Raw genomic sequence first — 18,551 nt, 5'->3', positions numbered from 1 at the left:
AGGGCGTGCAATTGTTTCCGTCGCGACAGGAACGCGAAATTACTAGCAGCGCGCATCGCATCTGCGCCTGAAGCCAACTCTTGGACCCTGAGCGCATTGCCATTGTATGTCTTTGCTCTGGCTTAATTGAGTCACTAGACTGACTGGAGCGCAGGTTCGTAGACATCTTAGACGCGTCTGCGCATATACTCCCCCAACCCTCTCGCTATCGAACATTGCTCGCGACCGACGACCACCATGGCGGCTGAATACCAACAACATGAGGACCCCAGTGGCGTGACAGGCATTGGCGCCGGTCCTCAAGTCATCAGCACCTCGGGTGCAGTGGATGTCATCATGGGACCGCTCCTCAACTACCGACGTACAAGCAACCAGCAGGCCGGGCAGCCTGTCTGGCACGGCAGTGTCCTCATCGTCGCTACGCCCGGACAACAGAACCCGAACGAGGCACAGCCAAACCCCCAGCTCACACTCTTCCCGGCTGGCGCAGTCGACAAGAATATGGGTGACGTGAGGTTCAGCGTGGAAGCGCGCGACTTTCACGGAGAGAAGCTATACGAGGATAGCAAGAGGGCTTTCTGGCGCTTCAGGATCGATGCTCCCATGCAGCCATTCGAATCAAGATGGCGTTACGAGATCCAGAACCTCCGATACACCGACACCATGAAGGAGGAGAAGCCCCAGAACTTCGTCGTACCCTCAATTACCCAGTCGATGCGCATTATGTTCCATTCTTGCAACGGCTTCAGTGTTGGCACCGACATGGACGTCTGGTCTGGACCTGTGCTGTGGAATGATGTCCTCCGCATGCACGAGCAGCGACCCTTCCACGTCATGCTTGGAGGAGGCGACCAGATCTACAACGACGGAGTGCGAGTCGACGGACCGCTCAAGCCCTGGACCGACATACACAGCCCTCATAAGCGACGGGAGTTCCCCTTCGGCCAGCAGATGCGTGCCGACTGCGACGAGTACTACTACAACAACTACGTCAAGTGGTATGGTCACAAGCCCTTCTCCACTGCCAACAGCCAGATCCCTCAGGTCAACATCTGGGACGACCACGACATCATCGATGGCTTCGGTTCCTACACCGATCACTTCATGAACTGCGCTGTCTTTAGAGGCATTGGTGGTGTTGCGCACAAGTACTACCTCCTCTTCCAGCACCACCTTGCTCCTCCAAAGAGTACCTACACAACCGATGCGCCCCAGACGACCAATGTGACAGGCCAGGGAGAAGGCACAACTCCCGCCGATCCGGTGCAAGTGGACAGCACCTTCGTTATGACCAACGATGAGGGCGACCCATCGTACCTTATCGGCTCGAAGCCCGGCCCATATGTCGAGGAACGCAGTCGCAGCATTTACTGCCAGCTCGGTGCGCGCATTGCCTTTGCTGGTATTGATGCACGAACAGAGCGTACGAGGCATCAGGTCAACTACCCCGAGACTTACAAGATGCTCTTCGATCGTCTCGACGCCGAATTCACCGCGAACCCAGAACTCAAGCATATGATCTTGCTGCTCGGTGTACCCATCGCCTATCCTCGTTTGATCTGGCTCGAGAACATCCTGCAGTCGCCGTTGATCGCACCCATCAAGTTCCTGAACAAGCGCTTTGGCTTCGCTGGAGGCTTCTTCAACCAGTTCGATGGCAAGGTCGATTTGCTCGACGACTTGGACGACCACTATACCGCGCGTCAGCACAAGGAGGAGCGCCGCAACCTCATCCACAGCCTACAGGCATTCTCCAAGAAGTTCTCTGCTCGTGTCACCATTCTTGGTGGAGACGTACATCTGGGAGCCATCGGTCGTTTCTACACCAACCCCAAGACACACCAGATTCCAGCAGAAGCTGACCACCGCTACATGCCCAACATCATTAGCTCCGCCATCACCAACAAGCCCCCACCACAAGCTGTCGCGAACTTGCTTGCCCGCCGCAACAAGATCCATCACCTCGACAAGGAGACCGACGAGACGCTTCTCGAAATCTTCGACCGCGACCCAGCTCTCCCCGGAGGCGTCAACGCGACAAACGGCAGCTCCACCGCCCAAATCGAGGGCGACGGCAAAGACGGAAAGATCGAGCCCAAGACCTCCGCCGCAAACCACGCAACGATGCCGTCGCGCAACTACGCCATCATCTGCGAATCCGCCATCCCCACCCCCTCAACCCTCGGTGTACCTCCCGGCTCAGCGCCCTCCATCAACACGAATAACACCGCCGCGTCCAAGATCTCCGCTGCCCCCGGCAAGAAAGACAACATGCGTCTGGGTTTCCATCTCGGAGAGGAGAAGGCCGGCACTCAGCACCCGGCTGCTGGTGGTATCAATCCATCAGGTCTTTGCGGACCGTATGGCTTGGATGTTACACTTAGGGTGGAGATCAGCAACCAAGATCGCGAGGGCAGGACTGACGGATACGGCTTCAGCATTCCCGCGCTGGATTGCTCGGCTTATGCTGATCGTGGCGACAAGTGGTAGACTACACCTATGAAGTGGGCGCTTGGGACATGGGATAAAGAAGGTGTCAAGCGGTAGATGAAGGGAGGTTATCGCGGTGGAAGATACTGGATGATTTCATTTTGCTTTCTTGTTTTGGTTTATACCCTCGAAAGTTGCTTGGCATAGAGCAATGATGTGTAGTAGTTAATTAGTTGTTAGTCTGTAATGTTATCCCATTATTGGGTTGGTACCACAAAAGTCCTCTTGTCTATGGAGACGTCCTATGATGACGAGTGCATCGGTTTCTGCACTTACAGCCCCACTCGAGCATGTTGGAGTTTCGCGAATCGAATGGTATCTATTGCGCTCGCAAAAAATGTTTGGTTCGTAAACACTGGTGTTTATGTACATGATATATGAATGATTGGACTTTTGAAGAATGTCAGAAACAAACGAAATGAAAGCAGTGGCATACAGTCGTAATGGGAGAAAGCAAAGCAAGGAAAGTTGTCGTCACCAGGAAAACGAGTGTTGAAGACCACGTGGCTCCTCCGTGGAGGGCTTGCGGAGCGAAGCAAAAAGCGCCAAAAGTTGAGCAGCTTCCATCCCACCTGTCTCTTGCCAGAATGTGGACGATGAAGCTTGCTGCATAGCAAGCTCGTAGCAAGTATCGAGGAGAGCATTCGTGTTCTCCGGCGAATCCTTGATTCTCACCTTCATCGCAACGGCCATGGCAAGGAAGACATGGAAGCGCGCCATCGACATGGATGCGGAGATTTCGACTGCGGGTCGCTGAGTGTTTGGGTAGACAGACTCGCAGAACCGAGAAAAGAGACCAGGAGAGATGGAGTAAGCTTGGTAGTCCAAGGACTCGATGTGTTGTACGAATTCAGTGGTCAGAGTCTCCGCTTCGAAGCGACTAGGTATTGGCGTAGTAACAATTGCGCGACTGCGATCCGTGAAGCTTGATCGTGACGAAGCTGGGCCAGGACTTTCAGTATGGCGGGCTGCGAATATGCCTTGGCGAGGCAATCGCGGTGCTGGCGCCAACGGAAGGATGTCATCTTCAACTTCCGGGATCGGCGACATGGCTTGCTCATTGCTAGCCTGAGACTGGGACGAGGTCGAAGTCTTGCGAGAGTGGGCCCGACTGCTGGTAGTACCCGGTTGTAACTGACTGCTACTTGCTTGAGCCATGAACTCCCAAGAAGGCGCCGTATGCGGTTCGATCGACGACGGCATGGGTTTACTCATCGATGGGTATGTTGCACCGAACTGCGGGAGCGCGGACCCGGGTGGCATGGAATCGGGCGACGAGGCACGCGTGGTACCTAACCATAATGAAGGTACTGGTGAAGACGGCGTGGAGAAGTTGGGGAAAGGCTCACATTCATCTATAGCGATAGAGGGCATGCTGCCACTCCTAGCCGAGAAGGAGCCGAGATCCAGGTCATCGGCTGTGAAGGTTGCCGGTATGGTGGTATCGAGGTTGAGGTGGGGCGAGGGTCCTTGCCAGTCGAACGATGTGGGTGTGCTAGCCATAAGGTTCTGGTCGATAGATTCCATGCCGTGCATGGGCGCATTGACATGTCTGGCTAGCTGTGCCTCGAGCTGATGTATTCGTCCCTCTAGCGCTTCGCGATGTTCACTTCATCTTGATCAGAACACGACATCATGTGACCACGCGATGACGCGTCTGAACGGGTGTGGGCACTCACGATGCAACAACTTCTTTTGGTTTTTGTGTTCTCACGCATTGTATTGCAAAACGTTTACACGTCGAGCAAGGCGTCTCGCCGTCGCATCGAATCTTCCTGCGTCGGCATCGCTCGCAGGCGTTGGAGACGGACTTCCGCCTAGGCTGCCAGTCTTTGACAGCACTTGGAGAGAAGCGAGCTGGACCTTCGCCAGCGGGCAATGAAGCTTTTGTCATTAGCGATATCACGGAGCGATATAGGTGCCAAGCTTACTGAAGGGGCACATGCTGGAGGGGAATGTTGAGGATTCCGCGTCGGATACTGAGGCTTCCGAAGATTTGGGTGCAGATGGGGACAATAAGCAGCTGACGATCGCAAGACGGAGGCGTGGGAAAGAAAGCCATGGCGGAGGACGAGATCTCAGTTTGTTTTACGTCCCGTTGCCTGTCGCGGTGACAGACTGAACGCGGTTGAGTAATCGGGTAGACCTGCCCTGATGTTCTGCCGACACACTTTCCTGACACTCTGGCCCTCACCATGACTTGCAACACGCCCGCAAGGCTCCCTGCACGTCTCGACTCCTCATAGGTGCGGACGTGCGACGAGACATGGTTATGCATGTCGCATCGACTTTCCCTCCGCTCTCGACCTTCTAGAAGAGCGTCTACCAGGTGACAGGGCTAAAGGACGGGCACGCGGCCGCACTCCGCGTTTGCAGCATAAGTGTCGCACAGCCCCCCAGAAGTTCCCACCGGTAAATCCTTCGGACACGTAAAAGAGCGGAATCCGCGGTCCATTTTCCGCTATCTTGTCACATCGCATTGTGAAGCACGGAGAATTATAGAATCTTGTCGACGGCTTCTCCTCAGAGCCATGATGGACCCTCTTGACCACAAAGTCCGGTTGTCAAATTCATCCGCGGCTGCCCAAGCAGCTGACAACTGCCGAGAACTCGAAACAACGTTTTTCTTTCGTCGCATCAAGTCCTTGGCACACGGGAAGCTCACCATCAGATGAGTCGAGGAGCGTCGTCGTAGGCGCCATGCGGCACAGGTGACGCGTACACAGTCAGCGCCTGGAACGTCGCATCAAGGGCACTCCCATTGATGCTATCGCATTCGCATTGCACTATCTACAGGATCGACGAACAGAGCTACAGCCCGACTATACGCGACACAATGGACCGTCCGTCGATTGGACACCGGCGCCGATGATACCATTATCATCGATGGCCCAGCCCTCAGTACCAACCCCGTGGTGCACGTAGAAGAGCATGTCAGGGTCATACTTCTTTTTGATCTGCTGGAGCCTCGGGTAATTTGAGCCCCAGAAAGATTGCTGCCAGTTGGGCTCGGCGATGTCGGCCTCATTTCCATACGCGCCGCCAGTGGGCGACACTTCACGAAGAGGAGCCATGACCTGAGTGGTGATCTTTTCGACGGCCGCCTGCCATCCCGCGGCGGTTTCCTCAGCGACCGAATTTATGATGACCATCTGGCTCTCTTCGTTTCGGAACGCTGGATTGACGGAGTTGATGTCCTTGTTGTCCTGTTCGACGGGGCGCTGATGGTACATGTTGATCATGACGGCGGTCTCGACGACGTGCTGGATAGCGACCATCGTTTGGTTGCGTATCTCAGCGTTCTCCCAATTGTCGGATGTCAACAAACGGTTCGACGCAATACCGGTAGCGGCACCAATATGATAGTTGAATGTACCGAATGTGGCCTTGTAGGCAGGGTAGAAGCTGTCGTGGTAGGTTGTCTTGGGATTGAGCTCAATACCAAGTGAGGCGCACTTTTCGTAAAAGGGCTTGATGAGAGCCTCGTACTCCTCGACAGTCTTGTCCGTGGCAAAGAAAGGACCCATCGACCACATATACGTGCCTGGTGCGAGCTTCATGAGCGAGAAGTAAGAGTATGTTTTCGCGCGGTTGTAGGCGGGCATGTTGTCGAAGAAGAACCTAAACGCCTCCCAGAACTTTTCGGCAGTAACAGTCTCGGATGTCATGATGGTCCAGGAGGACTGAGTGACTGGAACCTTGCGGTGGACCTTCACTACAGCAGAGGTGATCACGCCGTAGGTACCGCCACCGCCGCCAAGCATAGCCCAATACAGATCACCGTTGATCTCCGGAGTAACGGTAACGAACCGGCCGCTGGCAAGGACAACTTCGAGAGCGATGATCTGATCTGAGCCGACACCAAACAGCTGCATCAGGGGACTATGGCCACCGCCCGTGGAGTAGCCACCAGTTACACCGACGGTCGGACAGATACCGGCGATGGCGGAGACACCATACTTATCGGCAGCCTCATAGAGCTCGAAGCCTTGAACGCCCGCGCCGACTTTGAAGACTGGTCCGTTGTACGTGGAGCTTTTGTAGTCTTTGACATACTTGATCTCCTTGAGGCCATGAGTCCAGATGCTGAGCGCCCCCTTGCCAACCGAGCGACCGTTATAATCATGTCCAGTGTTGCGCACAACCAAGCGAAGGTTCAGGGTACGAGCAAAGTTGACAGCCAGCTGAATCTGCGCAACGCTGCTAACTTTCACTGCGTATTCCGAGTATCCTCCCTGAGTGCAAGTGCCATTGGCGAAATTGCCTGTAGTAGGAATGGGGCATGTCATTCCATACCACAGGGGATTCATCAGCGCACCATTGTCGTTGTAGCTACTCCTGTCAGTCTAAGTGCCATTGTGCTCACAAGTATTATCACTTACTAAATCTCCTCCGAATCGAAATTCTCGACGAGGTCTGCGCACTTTGCGGCGTCGTAGTTGTTGTACTCGGACGTCTTGTAGCAAGAAGAGCCAATAGGTACGATCTTCTCTAAAGCACCACCGAGTAGGAGGTCGAACACCCCCCACAAAAGCTTTCCTGGATACAGAAGATCGCCAGGCATCGTCTTGCATCGGAGTGATCGTCGCGCACGGCGAGTACGCGTAGACAAGCTTGAATTGGCGCTGTCCTCAAACTCGAAGAGGGAAGCATACTCAGCAAGCTCTGCGCTCTGTTGCATCGAGGAGACAACATCGTCAGTCAGCTGTACGGCTTCGACTCCAAAAAGAGCGAGGTTGGCAGGCGTGACATAGGTAGCGAGAGTCTCGGCAGCAGGTGGGACGGAAGATGCGAGTGTGGCGCTCTGTGCCGCCGTGAAACCGGCATAGGCCAAAGAGAACGTTATGGACCTCGCCAACATGTTGGAAGAGGAACCCTGCAGTTGAAACGGGGGTAGTAGCGGCTGGATGAAAAGTCCTTGGCTGCCACGTTCCTGTACCGAACGCAAGGTTTTATACGAATTTCCTCATAACGCACAGGTGGCGGCGCATCAGTAATCTTGGTCGAGCCCATCTGCCGCTCACTCGGGGACTGTCTTCCCACTTGAGCATCGGCATGAAAAAGTGGGGTGAGATACGGCGAGGCCATCTCGTCTAGAGTCTAAAGTTGGTATGGGATTTAATCCTGTGCACCCGCCCAGAGAAATCGAAGACGCGAAGGATGGTAATTCCAATCTCGCGCCCACGCCTCATCCGTACAGCTCATGCGCTTTTTATTAAGGAGCGAAGAGGGTCTAGACTTTCAAGACCATGAACATGTCACGTTGGCTGAGTCGCGGTTAGTTGTTCCGCGGCGATCACACCATTGAGCGATGGACATTCGAACAGGCTTCACCAGCCGTTATATCGAGGTACGGACCGCTAAGGAGGCGTCCCGCGCATCCGCCTCTGCTTTGGAGCGGATGCACCGTGCGTCGGTTCCTGGAGAAGATTCCGGATCTGGCAGCTAGTGGGGCACCTGCCGAGCATCGTACTAGACAGGGCTCTGCATGTGTAGAGCGAATCCTATAGCTATGCCTCAACACCTTGAACGGAACCCTAATCAATTTGTATGGCTTCTACTAGGCCCTGGGTCTCTATGAACTGTGAAGATGCTCACATACTGCGCTACACATTTGTCTCCAAGGCTAGATAAATGTGGTGGAGGCGTTGCCGATAGAGATCTTTGCAGGCTGTCCTAGGGATTATTGGAGGATTTTGCCATCCCGTGAGGAGGATTGATTGGAGCCACAATATGCAAGGGTCTTCAAAGCCGAGTCTCCAAAGAGTTTCGAGGTACTCACATTCTCGGAGGCTGTGTCCCTGTCGGATAGCTCCGCGGCTGCGCAAAGTATGTTCCATCAGGACTAGCCGTCTTGCATATGCTTCCACGTCGGTTCCATCGCCTTGGGTGTCCTTTTCGGACGAACGACGGTTTTGTCACTTCACACTTGCTATATGATTGGTTCGCAAGGGACGGGACGTGGCGCGCAACACAGGAGATGAAATCTTCGCTTCCATGTGCGAGACTCGTTTACCCAGATAGTTTTCAGGTTTGCAGAGTTACCAGTATCTTGGGGAAGGAACGCAACATCCTCGGCATGCTGTTGAGCGGGCTGAATTCTATTCGAACATGGTCTCGATGTTGAACGCTGCCAGGTCCGCGGGTCATATAAAGACTTCACGAGTATCACTTTTCGTGTGACTTCGATCGAGTTGTTTTCGAATTGAACGCCAATCTGAATTCCCATCATGGCAGTACCCGCTTTTCCTACACCAGACATGTCTGGTGTTGATCCAGGACTTCAACCTACGCTCATCACATTATTATACCTCTTCCCAGGACTTGCTCTTGCGGTGCTTATGGTTCGATTTTGGAGGAAGTGGCAAGACCATATCCTTGGCGGAGGTATGAGCACGTGGCTACAGTGGCTGGTCTATGCTGATATCTTTGCAGACGACGTTCTGATCGCCATCGCGTGGGCTCTGGCATTGTCCAATAGCGTGATTACCCACAAATGTAAGACTCTTGTCCACCTGGGCACATGACGACCTTGGAATGTTCGAATGCCTGACGCTTATGGAGTTTGTGTCGCGATGTACACCGGTTACCACGATGAAGATGTTCCGTATCCAGCAATCGACTTCCTCAATGCGTTCAAGGTACGTTTGTAAAACGTGTGTGCTGCAACTTACCCATATACTGAGGGACTTATTCACAGCTTAAGTATGCGTTGAGCCTCGTGTACTCACCATGTATCGGCTTCGTCAAAGCATCGTTCTTGTGGACGCTTTACAAACTTCGTTCAAACAATGTTTGGATCAAGCGGTGTATCCTCGGCCTCCAAGCGATCAACACCGTTTTCATCGTTGCTTTCACGATACTTGCTGCAATACCCTGCTGGCCGATAGCGAAGAACTGGCAACCCGACCTGATTGGGGGTTGCTACGATCCTCTAGATTACATCCTGGCCAACATCTCGATCGTACTTATCACTGATGTCCTAGTTCTTCTGTAAGACTTTCTCGCATGCACCAAACAACCGATGCTGACATTGCACCAGGATTCCGACATGGATAATCTGGGACTTGCAAATGCCACTCAAGCGCAAGATTGTTACAGTATCGTTTCTCTCTCTCGGTCTCATCGTAATAGCAATCGGCGCCGTGCGATTCGTTTGGCTCATCGACGCTTTCAAAGGCAAAACGAAAAGCTACAGTGTCAAAGCGTCCTACTCTGCAATCGAGTCTAGTGTCGCTATCATTGGAACCTCGGGGCCAACCATCAAATACATACTGTCACGCTTCATACCCTGGCTCCGTCCTTCATTTGAGCGCTCGATCGCGAACAAGAACTCATACGACGCCTATGGGAACCACTCGGATGTTGCTGCTAGGCGAGCGAGGTCACATTACGGGACGAAAAGTGGATATGATGATTTGGACATGGTGAGCGTTCACCATGAACAGTTCGAGATGAAGAGCGGTTGGCAAAAGAAGAGGGGGCGGGATGACGACGCAAGAAGCGATGAGCAGCACATCACAGGCGAAGGTCACGGCATCAACAAGACAGTGGAATGGATGGTAGACACGAAAGAGCGCTCGCATATTAGCAAAACAATCTCGGATGATCCAAATGTCGCTAACGACAAGCCTGCGACAAGTCCCGCACAAATCATTTAGGTTGGAGGTGTGTTGGGTCAGCAAGAACATTACATACATGGCGAGTTGTGCTATGAGTATAGCTTTGATCCAACGATTTTCCTAAGTGCACGTTTGTTGAAGAAACGAATTTGCGATGTGAAATGAGTCCGCTGTTGGGCGGCGTTCGGCCGCAGCTGACCCGCGCTCGCTGCCGGTCTTGTTTCCGGATCTTGGGGCGCGGTATACCCGATTCGGCGACTTCCCCTCAATCTCAATTGCCTGGCCCGCGGTTGGCCGAGCCATAAGACGGTATCTCCACCGACACTGGGCATCGCAGATATCTGAACAATGTCGCGGATCAATGGAGCTGAAGTAGCAAAGCACAGCAGCAAGAAGGATTGCTGGATAGTGCTGGATTCAAAAGCGTATGATGTGACCAACTTCCTGGCGGACCACCCAGGTGGCGCACCGATCATCTTGAAGAATGCCGGGTCGGTGAGTACAATGGCGCGGCTCAAAGATCAAGAGCTGATGTTAGACAGGATGCGACAGAAGAGTTCAAGAAATACCACCCGTTGAGTTATCTGGAGGATTATCTGCCTAAAGATGCCTTCCTCGGTCCCGTCGACCCCAACACGTTTGGTCAGCTACGCCAGATCAAGAGCGAAGAGTCGACGAAGCCGTCTGACACCGATCCAAACTCCAAGGAAATCCCACATGTGAGCCTTTGCGTCTCCACGACCGACTTTGAGGCAGCGGCAAAGGCTGTCATGCCTCACAAGTCGTACGTCTACGCGTCGGGTTCTGCGAACACTGGCGCGTCGATCAGAGGCAACATAGATGACTGGGGGCGCATCAACTTCCGTCCGCGTGTGATGCGCAACGTCGGCGATGTAGACACGCGCCGCAAGATCTTCGGACACAGCTCGCCATACCCATTCTACATCTCGCCTATGGGAACAATGGGCGCCATCCACGAAGCTGCCGAGCCAGAAATGATCCGGGGCGCAGTGCGCAAGGGCATCCACAAAGTCGTCAGTACTGCAAGTTCGAAGAGCAGCGAGCAGATCATGCAGAGCTACAAAGATGAGCAGCAGAGGCTTGGTAACAACAGCACAACGCAATTGTTTTACCAATACTACATGCCTGTCGACCGCAATAAGGCCATCGAACTTATGCGCATCGTCAAGCGCTGCGGTTATAATGGCCTCTGGATAACAGTCGACACACCCGTTCTTGGAAAGCGAACAGCGGATCGCTATCTCCAGGCTGAGGAGGCGCTAGCAGTCGGGCTCGCAGAAGAAAGTACAGCGGAATGGGAGACCGGCGGCGACAACGCTTTCGCGCCCGCTATGGGCGGACGGCCAGTTCAGGGTCAGTTGAGCCCACATACGACCTGGGAAGATCTCGAGTGGATTCGCAAGGAGTGGGATGGCCCAATCGTGCTGAAGGGCGTGCAGTGTGCGGATGACGCGAAGCTTGCGATGGAGTATGGCTGTGATGGGATTCTGCTAAGCAACCATGGTGGCAGGCAATTGCACACAGCACCCAGTGCGCTCATGACGCTGCTGGAGATTCGAACGTACTGCCCGGAAGTCTTGGGAAAACTAGAGGTCTTCCTCGATGGCGGTCTGAGAGATGGAAACGACGTGCTAAAAGCGTTGTGTCTGGGTGCAACAGCCGTAGGCGTAGGAAGACCCTTCCTATACGCGCTTGGAGCGTATGGGTCCAAGGGCGTCGAGAGATGCGTTGACAGTAAGTTTGGTCGTGTTTTAACCAGGGTAATATACTGACATGCGACAGTTCTTGCGGATGAGCTGCAGACTGGTATGCGCTTGTTGGGCATAACATCACTGGATCAGTGCAGGCCTGAGATGGTTAATGCGACGCGTCTGCTAAACGAAATGTGGCGGCCAGAGCAGCTGAGTCTGAAGAGCAAGCTGTAAAGGTAGGGTGTGTTGGTTACGTGGGTCATTCATTGTTCCAAGTTTCAAGTTTTGCGAGCGAATGAAATGGAATTTGGATTGAACACAGCGTGCATTACCATTCCAACCAATTCAATGACTACACTTGCATGATTATGAATCGTAGTCTGCCTTTCAGTGTTGTTACCGATGTCGCCGGCCCCGCCGCCCGCTGATGCAAAGTTTTCTTACCCCTCACACCCCACCCCACCACGTTGATCGATTGGGTTATACAATAACAATTTCGCGATTGTTCCATCAATTCCTAGAGAAGGACAGATGGCCGAGCTGGTTATGGCGCCAGGTTAAGGTTACTCTTAACATATATTCCTGGTCACGAAAGGTTAGTTATGTCCTAATAACGCACGCAATTTAAATCCTAACATCTAATAGTGGCGTGGGTTCGAGTCCCACTCTGTTCAGCATTCGTCTGGCATTGTCAGATACTCCAGGATACATTTTTTTTAGTGTTTTGGGCGCCCATGAGCGTTGGTCACTAAGCCCATGCTCTGACACCCTCCCACCCACTCTCTTCCTATTTAGATAGAAGGAGGCTTTGCTTTTTGTACTCTGGTATTGATCTAGATGCTATTGAGACTTTGTTTGTAATTTTATATAGTGCATATATACGTTGCGCTGTCATAGAGCTTGCGCAGTCACTTCGCGTCTTATCACGTTGGGTCGAACTCGAATCAGCACGCAAGTCGTTGCATAGAAGGCTTCTTGAAGACATCATAGCTTATAGAGTTGAACAAGCTATTGTATTGCACCTCAAATGTTGGTATATCTCACTTTTTCGCAACAGCGACGGCCGCCACACAGGGAAAACCCTCCACCTCGACCACATCCGCACCCTTCTTCCCATTCAAAGGCCTCTGGGTCTTCACCGCTGCCTTCTTTCCAGCAAGGTTCAACTGCTTCGCGAACTCCTCGTTCTCTTCATCGGTCCACTTTGGTCCCATGTTCTTCCACATACCGAGCATGTAGCCGCAAGTCTCCTCCGCAGTCTTCGATGCATAATATACGGTCTTCTCGTGCATCTCAACGTCTTTGAATCCAGCACCTTCCATGATCTTCTTCACATGCAAAGCTTCGAACCACGCATCTGCGATAGGCCAGCGGAATAGTGGGTCGTGTGGTTTGACGGCTTTCTGCGCTTCGTGTACTATAGCCATATGGCCTGTAGACTTCCAGGTAGTGACAACAGCCGTCCCTCCTGGCTTGAGAGTGCGATAGATCTCCGCCGCACCCTTTTCTCCGTCAGAGAAGAACATGATGCCCATGTTGGTGATGGAGTGCGTAAACCTCTCGTCGGGGAATGTCAGATTGACTCCGTCCATCACTTCGAAGGATAAAGTTGCCGCGGAAGTTGTAGCTGGAAAGGCGCGGCGTGCTAGATCGACCATCGGTTTTGCATTATCGACACAGGCTGCCTTGAGCGGAGTGTCTGGGTATTTGTACAAAAGCTCTTGCGCAGCGATACCATTTCCACACGCATTGTCCAGAACGACGGAGTTGGAATCGACTGCGGGCAACATTTCGATGAGGTGCATGGCAACTTCGCGGGTGCAGCCACCGGTTGCAGCCTCGTAGGTCGAAGCAAGCATCTCGAACATCTCGCTGGAGTTCATGTTGGGTTGGCTCATGATGATGAAATCTTTACTATTGTATTTCGAGTGATACTATGCATTAGATACTAGCATGATGCTAGGTTAGCAAGGTGCTTATATACGGCTTACGGCGGACGAAAAGACCAAGAAGGAAGGATTGTGGCTGGTGCGGGGGTAGACGAGAATGCGCGTAACGAGAAGTAAGCCTGAAATTCCTCATGTTTCTTGTTTGACCGAATTGATACAAGATGCTCGGTTGGAGTTCGTTGAAAAGTGTCTGCGTTTCCTTTGGACTCGGGCTCAGAGGCTTTCACATGCACCCTGGGGCCTAAATGAAGTCGCCGACTGCAACTTGAGTTATTGCGCGCTTCTTAGGCAACATAGACTAGAGATGGGCGTAGTACGCCCCGTCGTTGCTCTAGCTGTATTAAGCAGACACAAGGGTGACGATGAGTCGTTTAACGCTAAACAGGCTTACCCATCTATCCACGGAAAGTCACCGCATTTACTTCGCTATTGTACCTCTCAGAGTACAAAGCGAGTACTTCAAGAAGAAAGCAATAACTGGGCACTTTTCAAGATGAAGAAGTATTTGAAGTCTGTACTGTCAGTCTTGGGATGACGCGGACTAAACCAAGACTTTCCAGGGCGTATGCTTACAGCTAATGTCAGATCTTTGCATCCTCTTTGAACCTAATCAATCCATCCTGAAAGGTCGTCGCAACATGCACACCACTCTCATAGTCCCACATACGGCTATTATGTAGTGCTCTGCCTCCCGTAGCTCGAGTAAGCCATGCTTCTTGCACAAACCATTTTCGTCCGTCCTTATCGCCGCCCTTATACCCCTCCAGATTACAGAGTGGTAGCGGACCATCTTCCCACAATGTCCTGTCGGCGTTCGGATGATCTATCCGCGATTCATTAGGCATGATGAGGTCCTTGATGCCGACATGGAAGATGACGCTGTGAGACAGCGACGCCATGCGTTTGTAACCCCGAGGCCGGTCGAGATGGTTTGGCACAATGAATAGCGAGTTACGATCCGATGCGTACAAGTGTGCACAGGCGTGCATGTTAGCCTCTCGTGTCAATGTGAGCTTCTGCTCGGATCCCGAGGGAGGTGGATATGTTGCGGTTGGTAATGGAAGTGCACCGCGTAGCGTGTAGAAGGTCAGTTGCTTGCGATCGAGTGGATGCCGACTCTGATTGTACTTCGACATGTCAGCCTTGCGGATGTGCAAGCCGGCGATGGGGTTAAAGTGGTCGGGATGAGCTGGAAGGTAAGTTTCCCGGAAATGCTGCAGAGGTAGGAGTACGAAGTTAGTAAATGTCTCACATCCACTTCGTACAAGTAGAATTACCTCGGAATCATTGCTTGGAGCAGCCGCATGCTCCATTGGCTCGTCTTCTTTGCCTTCTAGTGCGTCGCGATACACCTCTTTCAGGTCAACAGACTCTTGCATGTCGAACGGTGAGCTTTCTTTGCGTTTGAAGGAGCAGGTACAGGTAAACATATCTCCGTCGGCTGCAACCTGGCTTACGGTCACATTTCGTGTGCAATAATTGTAACCGTCTCGAATCTTTCGCACACGATAGGTGTAGTGTTCATCAGGCTTGCCCCCTAGTACAAACCACCCGGTAATGTTCTAGCATTTTGTTCAGTTGTGGTTGGAGCAGAACTGTCGCTAAAGCTTACATGTATGAGAAATCCTTCTGCGACAGTCTGTGCAGCAGCCCATGCGGCTTGCGCAAACACGTGGCCGCCGTACGTCCCATTTTCACCACCAGTCGGGGAGTAGGCTTTGACGATGGAGCGGAATGTCCAGTTGTCAATGCGTTCGAGTGCGATCACCCTTTCGAATGGCAGCACCTGCTTGTCAGGTGTAAAGTAGGGACGCACGACCATGGCAGCGACTACGATGTCTGAAATGATGTAGAAATACGCTGATGCTTGATAGAGGCCATCATCATATTGGGCAGATGTTGCGATGTGCAGCTGGTACACAGATGTGGCTGGCGCTAATGAGTTACCTCGGAACGGGCGGGGTTCGGATGAATGACGGCGCAAGCTATCAACCTCCACTAGTGCAATCAAGCCACACGCGCTTCGCGTGAGACGCGATGGGACCTGCTCCTCATGTGGTGCTATAATGAGCATGCGTGGCAAGAATATGTACATGTTATATCGCCCCCACCTCATCTTCCAGCCCTCTTCTTTAGCACCCATAGCCGGCTGAAGTAAAATACAAGACCGCAAAGCCATATTCCTACAAGGATCGCTGCCTGAATCGGTGCAAATACAGCGCCTCTGACTACGACGAAACCACTGATTATGGCGAACAGTATAGGGATGAGGATGAACGGCTTCACGGGTCGCGGTAGATCGGGCTCACGGAATCGCAAAATGATGGCACCAAGAACCGTGAGGAAGAAGAAAGCATACTCAGCAAGGCCATTGAGAGTAAGCAAGATGCGCATGTTTCCGAGCAGAATGTATACCGCTGAGAGAACGGTGTTGAGTATGAGAGCATTGCTAGCAGTTGTTAGCAGGAGATGATCGGACGTGACGGCCTACATACATTGGTGACTCTCCATCATCCATAGCCGTGTCAGCTGCCTCGCTCGAATCAGCGCGTTTAGTCACCTTCAGAGTACCGACGCGACCGACTGTGCCCAGAATTTGCGGGAACCAATTGTTGTTAGATGCTGCGACGGTCATCCTACCAGCCACGAAGGAGTTTCCTAGGGCGGAGCCTGCAATGACGAGACATATGAGCGCGGTAGCGAAGTAAGCTACTCCCTTGCCGAGGAAGTGGGTAACAGCCGTCTAAGACATATCAGTATAAAGGTGTTATACATGACTCTGAAGGACTTACCACAGCAGCAGCATCTGTTGTCGACACTACCTTCCAAGGGAGAAGAACGTAGTAGACAGCGTTGGCGGCGACATAGCATAGTATGATTGTGGGTATAGCGGTATTGATGGAAAGTGGTAGTTGGCGACTGGGTTGACGCAATTCTGCCGCGACGTAATTCGCCTTGTCCCAGCCGGAATACGCCCACAAAGCTCCGTACAACGCTGTACTGTAAAAGCCGAGTGACTCCCACGTAGTCACTTTCGTCCAATCGAATTTCGACCCATCGGGCAGTATCGTGTCTCTTGGAGAGAACCAATTGTTTTGATGCCAATCGCGACCTCCAAGGTCCTTACTCTTTCCGACAAAGACAAAGACGACCACTAAACCAGATACGATAAGGAGAAAAATGGTAAGCAGCTTTATGGCGACGAAGAAACTAGACAGCCGAGTACTTGTCTTGGTGCTAATGGAGTTCAACGTCGTTACAAATACTAAGACAAGTAGAGACAATAGCTTGTGGGTGAGAGGCGGATCTGGTTCGTTCACGCCCAAACTGGAGTAAATGGACTCCACAAATACTATGCTGAGAATAGCAAGGGTAGCAGGCATGGTTGCCACCACCCAAGACCAAGCAGCCATGTATCCAAAGACGTCGCCATAGATGTAGGTGAGATAAGGCTGGATTCCGCCTTCTCCAGGGAATGCGGTACCTAGTTCAGCCATTGTCAAAGCACCTGTCCATGCTAAAACTCCACCGACTAGCCATACGAGGAGTCCAGCACCCGGTGACGGAACGTTCGCATCGATAGGCCCAGGCGACGAAAATACTCCCGAGCCGATGACGATGCTTATCAGCAGCGCGAACCCATCCAGCGCACCAAGATTGCGAGCAAAGGTGTTTCGCGTCGCCGTAACGTCATCGTGTTCTTCGTCCGGGGCATACGATGTCGTGGATTCTTGGCGGAGTAGAGGCGCAGTCTCTGAGGGTGTCATTGTCGCGTTCTCGAGTTTCAGAGGTTTGATGAGCCAATCGTCGCTTTTGCCGAGGTTGTCACGCGTCACACGCGTCAACGTGATGTGTGTAGGACGCGTCCGGTCCTTTTTGGGCCGCAGGAGTCGCAATTCTTTATTGTCTGGTGCTGTCTGAGCTAGAGCAACTAATACCCAATGCTGTGGTTGTGTGAAAGCAAAAGGTGGCTGGCTAAGCCGCGCGACACTATCGCGTCAGGATGAACCGAACTTACGTCATCCCCTTTCCCCACCAACCGCCGCGGCATCGAAACCTGTGACTTCACATTGCGGTCTTTGCAGGATCAGAATCAGAATCCCACAGTTTTTCAGAGGCTCCACTTCATCCGTTCTTCTCTGTATCGTTACGCATAACGTCATACGGCATATTCACGGCCTGGCAGCTTTCGTTTTCCCGATTCTGGAGCTCGAGACTCTGCAGCCAAGGTTCTCGCCCAGGCCCGTATTACGCGTGTTGAGTGCATCTGAAAACCACTTATTGTGTGGATTGAAAAGCCAAGCAAATATGTACACTTTGCAAGCATATTTGTAGGTGTAGCTCGATGTGAGCCCTTCTCAGTATGTATAGCGCCAGCGGCATTAGCAAAGAACCCTGTTTTAGCTAAGAGCTAGAACCTAGTTATATAAAAGCACTTATAGTTATATTCTTACTACTATTTTTTTTTTTTACTAAATTATAAAGTCTTTAGTATATAGCTAATATACTACTAAAGTTAGTATATTACTTCTTATAGTTACTTAAACTCTTATTAAGTTTATTTTTAACTATTTTAAATTTTTTTAAGTATACTTAAAAAATAATAAAGTAATATAAGTTATAAAAAGCTATACTATTAGCTTAGTAAGTAGCTTTTAAGTTAGTATATACTTTTTTAAAAGCTACTTTATACTTTAGTATAAATATATATAAGTATAACTTTATTTTTTTAACTTAAGCTAAGTTTAAGTTAATTATAAGTAAGTATTAGCTACTTA

General features: G+C 51.8%; 8 protein-coding genes across 8 annotated transcripts; 3 read left to right on the top strand and 5 right to left on the bottom strand.

Moving 5' to 3' along the window:
* Positions 1-237: 237 nt before the first annotated feature.
* On the top strand, positions 238-2,490 carry J4E79_001237 (uncharacterized protein; the record flags this gene model as incomplete). The annotated part of the gene is made up of 1 exon (XM_049350147.1): positions 238-2,490. The coding sequence occupies one exon, from the start codon at positions 238-240 to the stop codon at positions 2,488-2,490; it is 2,253 nt and encodes a 750-aa protein (XP_049215306.1).
* A 474-nt stretch (positions 2,491-2,964) lies between these two features.
* Positions 2,965-4,026, bottom strand: J4E79_001236 (uncharacterized protein; the record flags this gene model as incomplete). Its single annotated transcript, XM_049350146.1, has 1 exon — positions 2,965-4,026. The coding sequence occupies one exon, from the start codon at positions 4,024-4,026 to the stop codon at positions 2,965-2,967; it is 1,062 nt and encodes a 353-aa protein (XP_049215305.1).
* A 1,286-nt stretch (positions 4,027-5,312) lies between these two features.
* J4E79_001235 (uncharacterized protein) lies at positions 5,313-7,351 on the bottom strand (the record flags this gene model as incomplete). Its single annotated transcript, XM_049350145.1, has 2 exons — positions 5,313-6,822; positions 6,873-7,351. 2 exons carry the CDS (start codon positions 7,349-7,351, stop codon positions 5,313-5,315), a joined length of 1,989 nt encoding a protein of 662 aa, XP_049215304.1.
* Positions 7,352-9,065: 1,714 nt separating this feature from the next.
* Positions 9,066-10,151, top strand: J4E79_001234 (uncharacterized protein; the record flags this gene model as incomplete). The annotated part of the gene is made up of 3 exons (XM_049350144.1): positions 9,066-9,131; positions 9,191-9,483; positions 9,533-10,151. The coding sequence occupies 3 exons, from the start codon at positions 9,066-9,068 to the stop codon at positions 10,149-10,151; spliced, it is 978 nt and encodes a 325-aa protein (XP_049215303.1).
* Positions 10,152-10,460: 309 nt separating this feature from the next.
* On the top strand, positions 10,461-12,058 carry J4E79_001233 (uncharacterized protein; the record flags this gene model as incomplete). Its single annotated transcript, XM_049350143.1, has 3 exons — positions 10,461-10,607; positions 10,655-11,867; positions 11,916-12,058. The coding sequence occupies 3 exons, from the start codon at positions 10,461-10,463 to the stop codon at positions 12,056-12,058; spliced, it is 1,503 nt and encodes a 500-aa protein (XP_049215302.1).
* Positions 12,059-12,864: 806 nt separating this feature from the next.
* J4E79_001232 (uncharacterized protein) lies at positions 12,865-13,722 on the bottom strand (the record flags this gene model as incomplete). The annotated part of the gene is made up of 1 exon (XM_049350142.1): positions 12,865-13,722. The coding sequence occupies one exon, from the start codon at positions 13,720-13,722 to the stop codon at positions 12,865-12,867; it is 858 nt and encodes a 285-aa protein (XP_049215301.1).
* A 632-nt stretch (positions 13,723-14,354) lies between these two features.
* J4E79_001231 (uncharacterized protein) lies at positions 14,355-15,595 on the bottom strand (the record flags this gene model as incomplete). The annotated part of the gene is made up of 3 exons (XM_049350141.1): positions 14,355-14,987; positions 15,051-15,335; positions 15,386-15,595. The coding sequence occupies 3 exons, from the start codon at positions 15,593-15,595 to the stop codon at positions 14,355-14,357; spliced, it is 1,128 nt and encodes a 375-aa protein (XP_049215300.1).
* Positions 15,596-15,885: 290 nt separating this feature from the next.
* J4E79_001230 (uncharacterized protein) lies at positions 15,886-17,540 on the bottom strand (the record flags this gene model as incomplete). The annotated part of the gene is made up of 3 exons (XM_049350140.1): positions 15,886-16,222; positions 16,269-16,516; positions 16,566-17,540. The coding sequence occupies 3 exons, from the start codon at positions 17,538-17,540 to the stop codon at positions 15,886-15,888; spliced, it is 1,560 nt and encodes a 519-aa protein (XP_049215299.1).
* Positions 17,541-18,551: the final 1,011 nt, after the last annotated feature.

This window comes from Alternaria viburni (assembly GCF_023758015.1).
Source record: "Alternaria viburni strain BMP 2772 chromosome Unknown scaffold_2, whole genome shotgun sequence".
NCBI classification, from domain to species: Eukaryota; Fungi; Ascomycota; class Dothideomycetes; order Pleosporales; family Pleosporaceae; genus Alternaria; species Alternaria viburni.
Note: the sequence above shows the minus strand (reverse complement) of the source record. Positions and strands in the feature narration are given on the sequence as shown.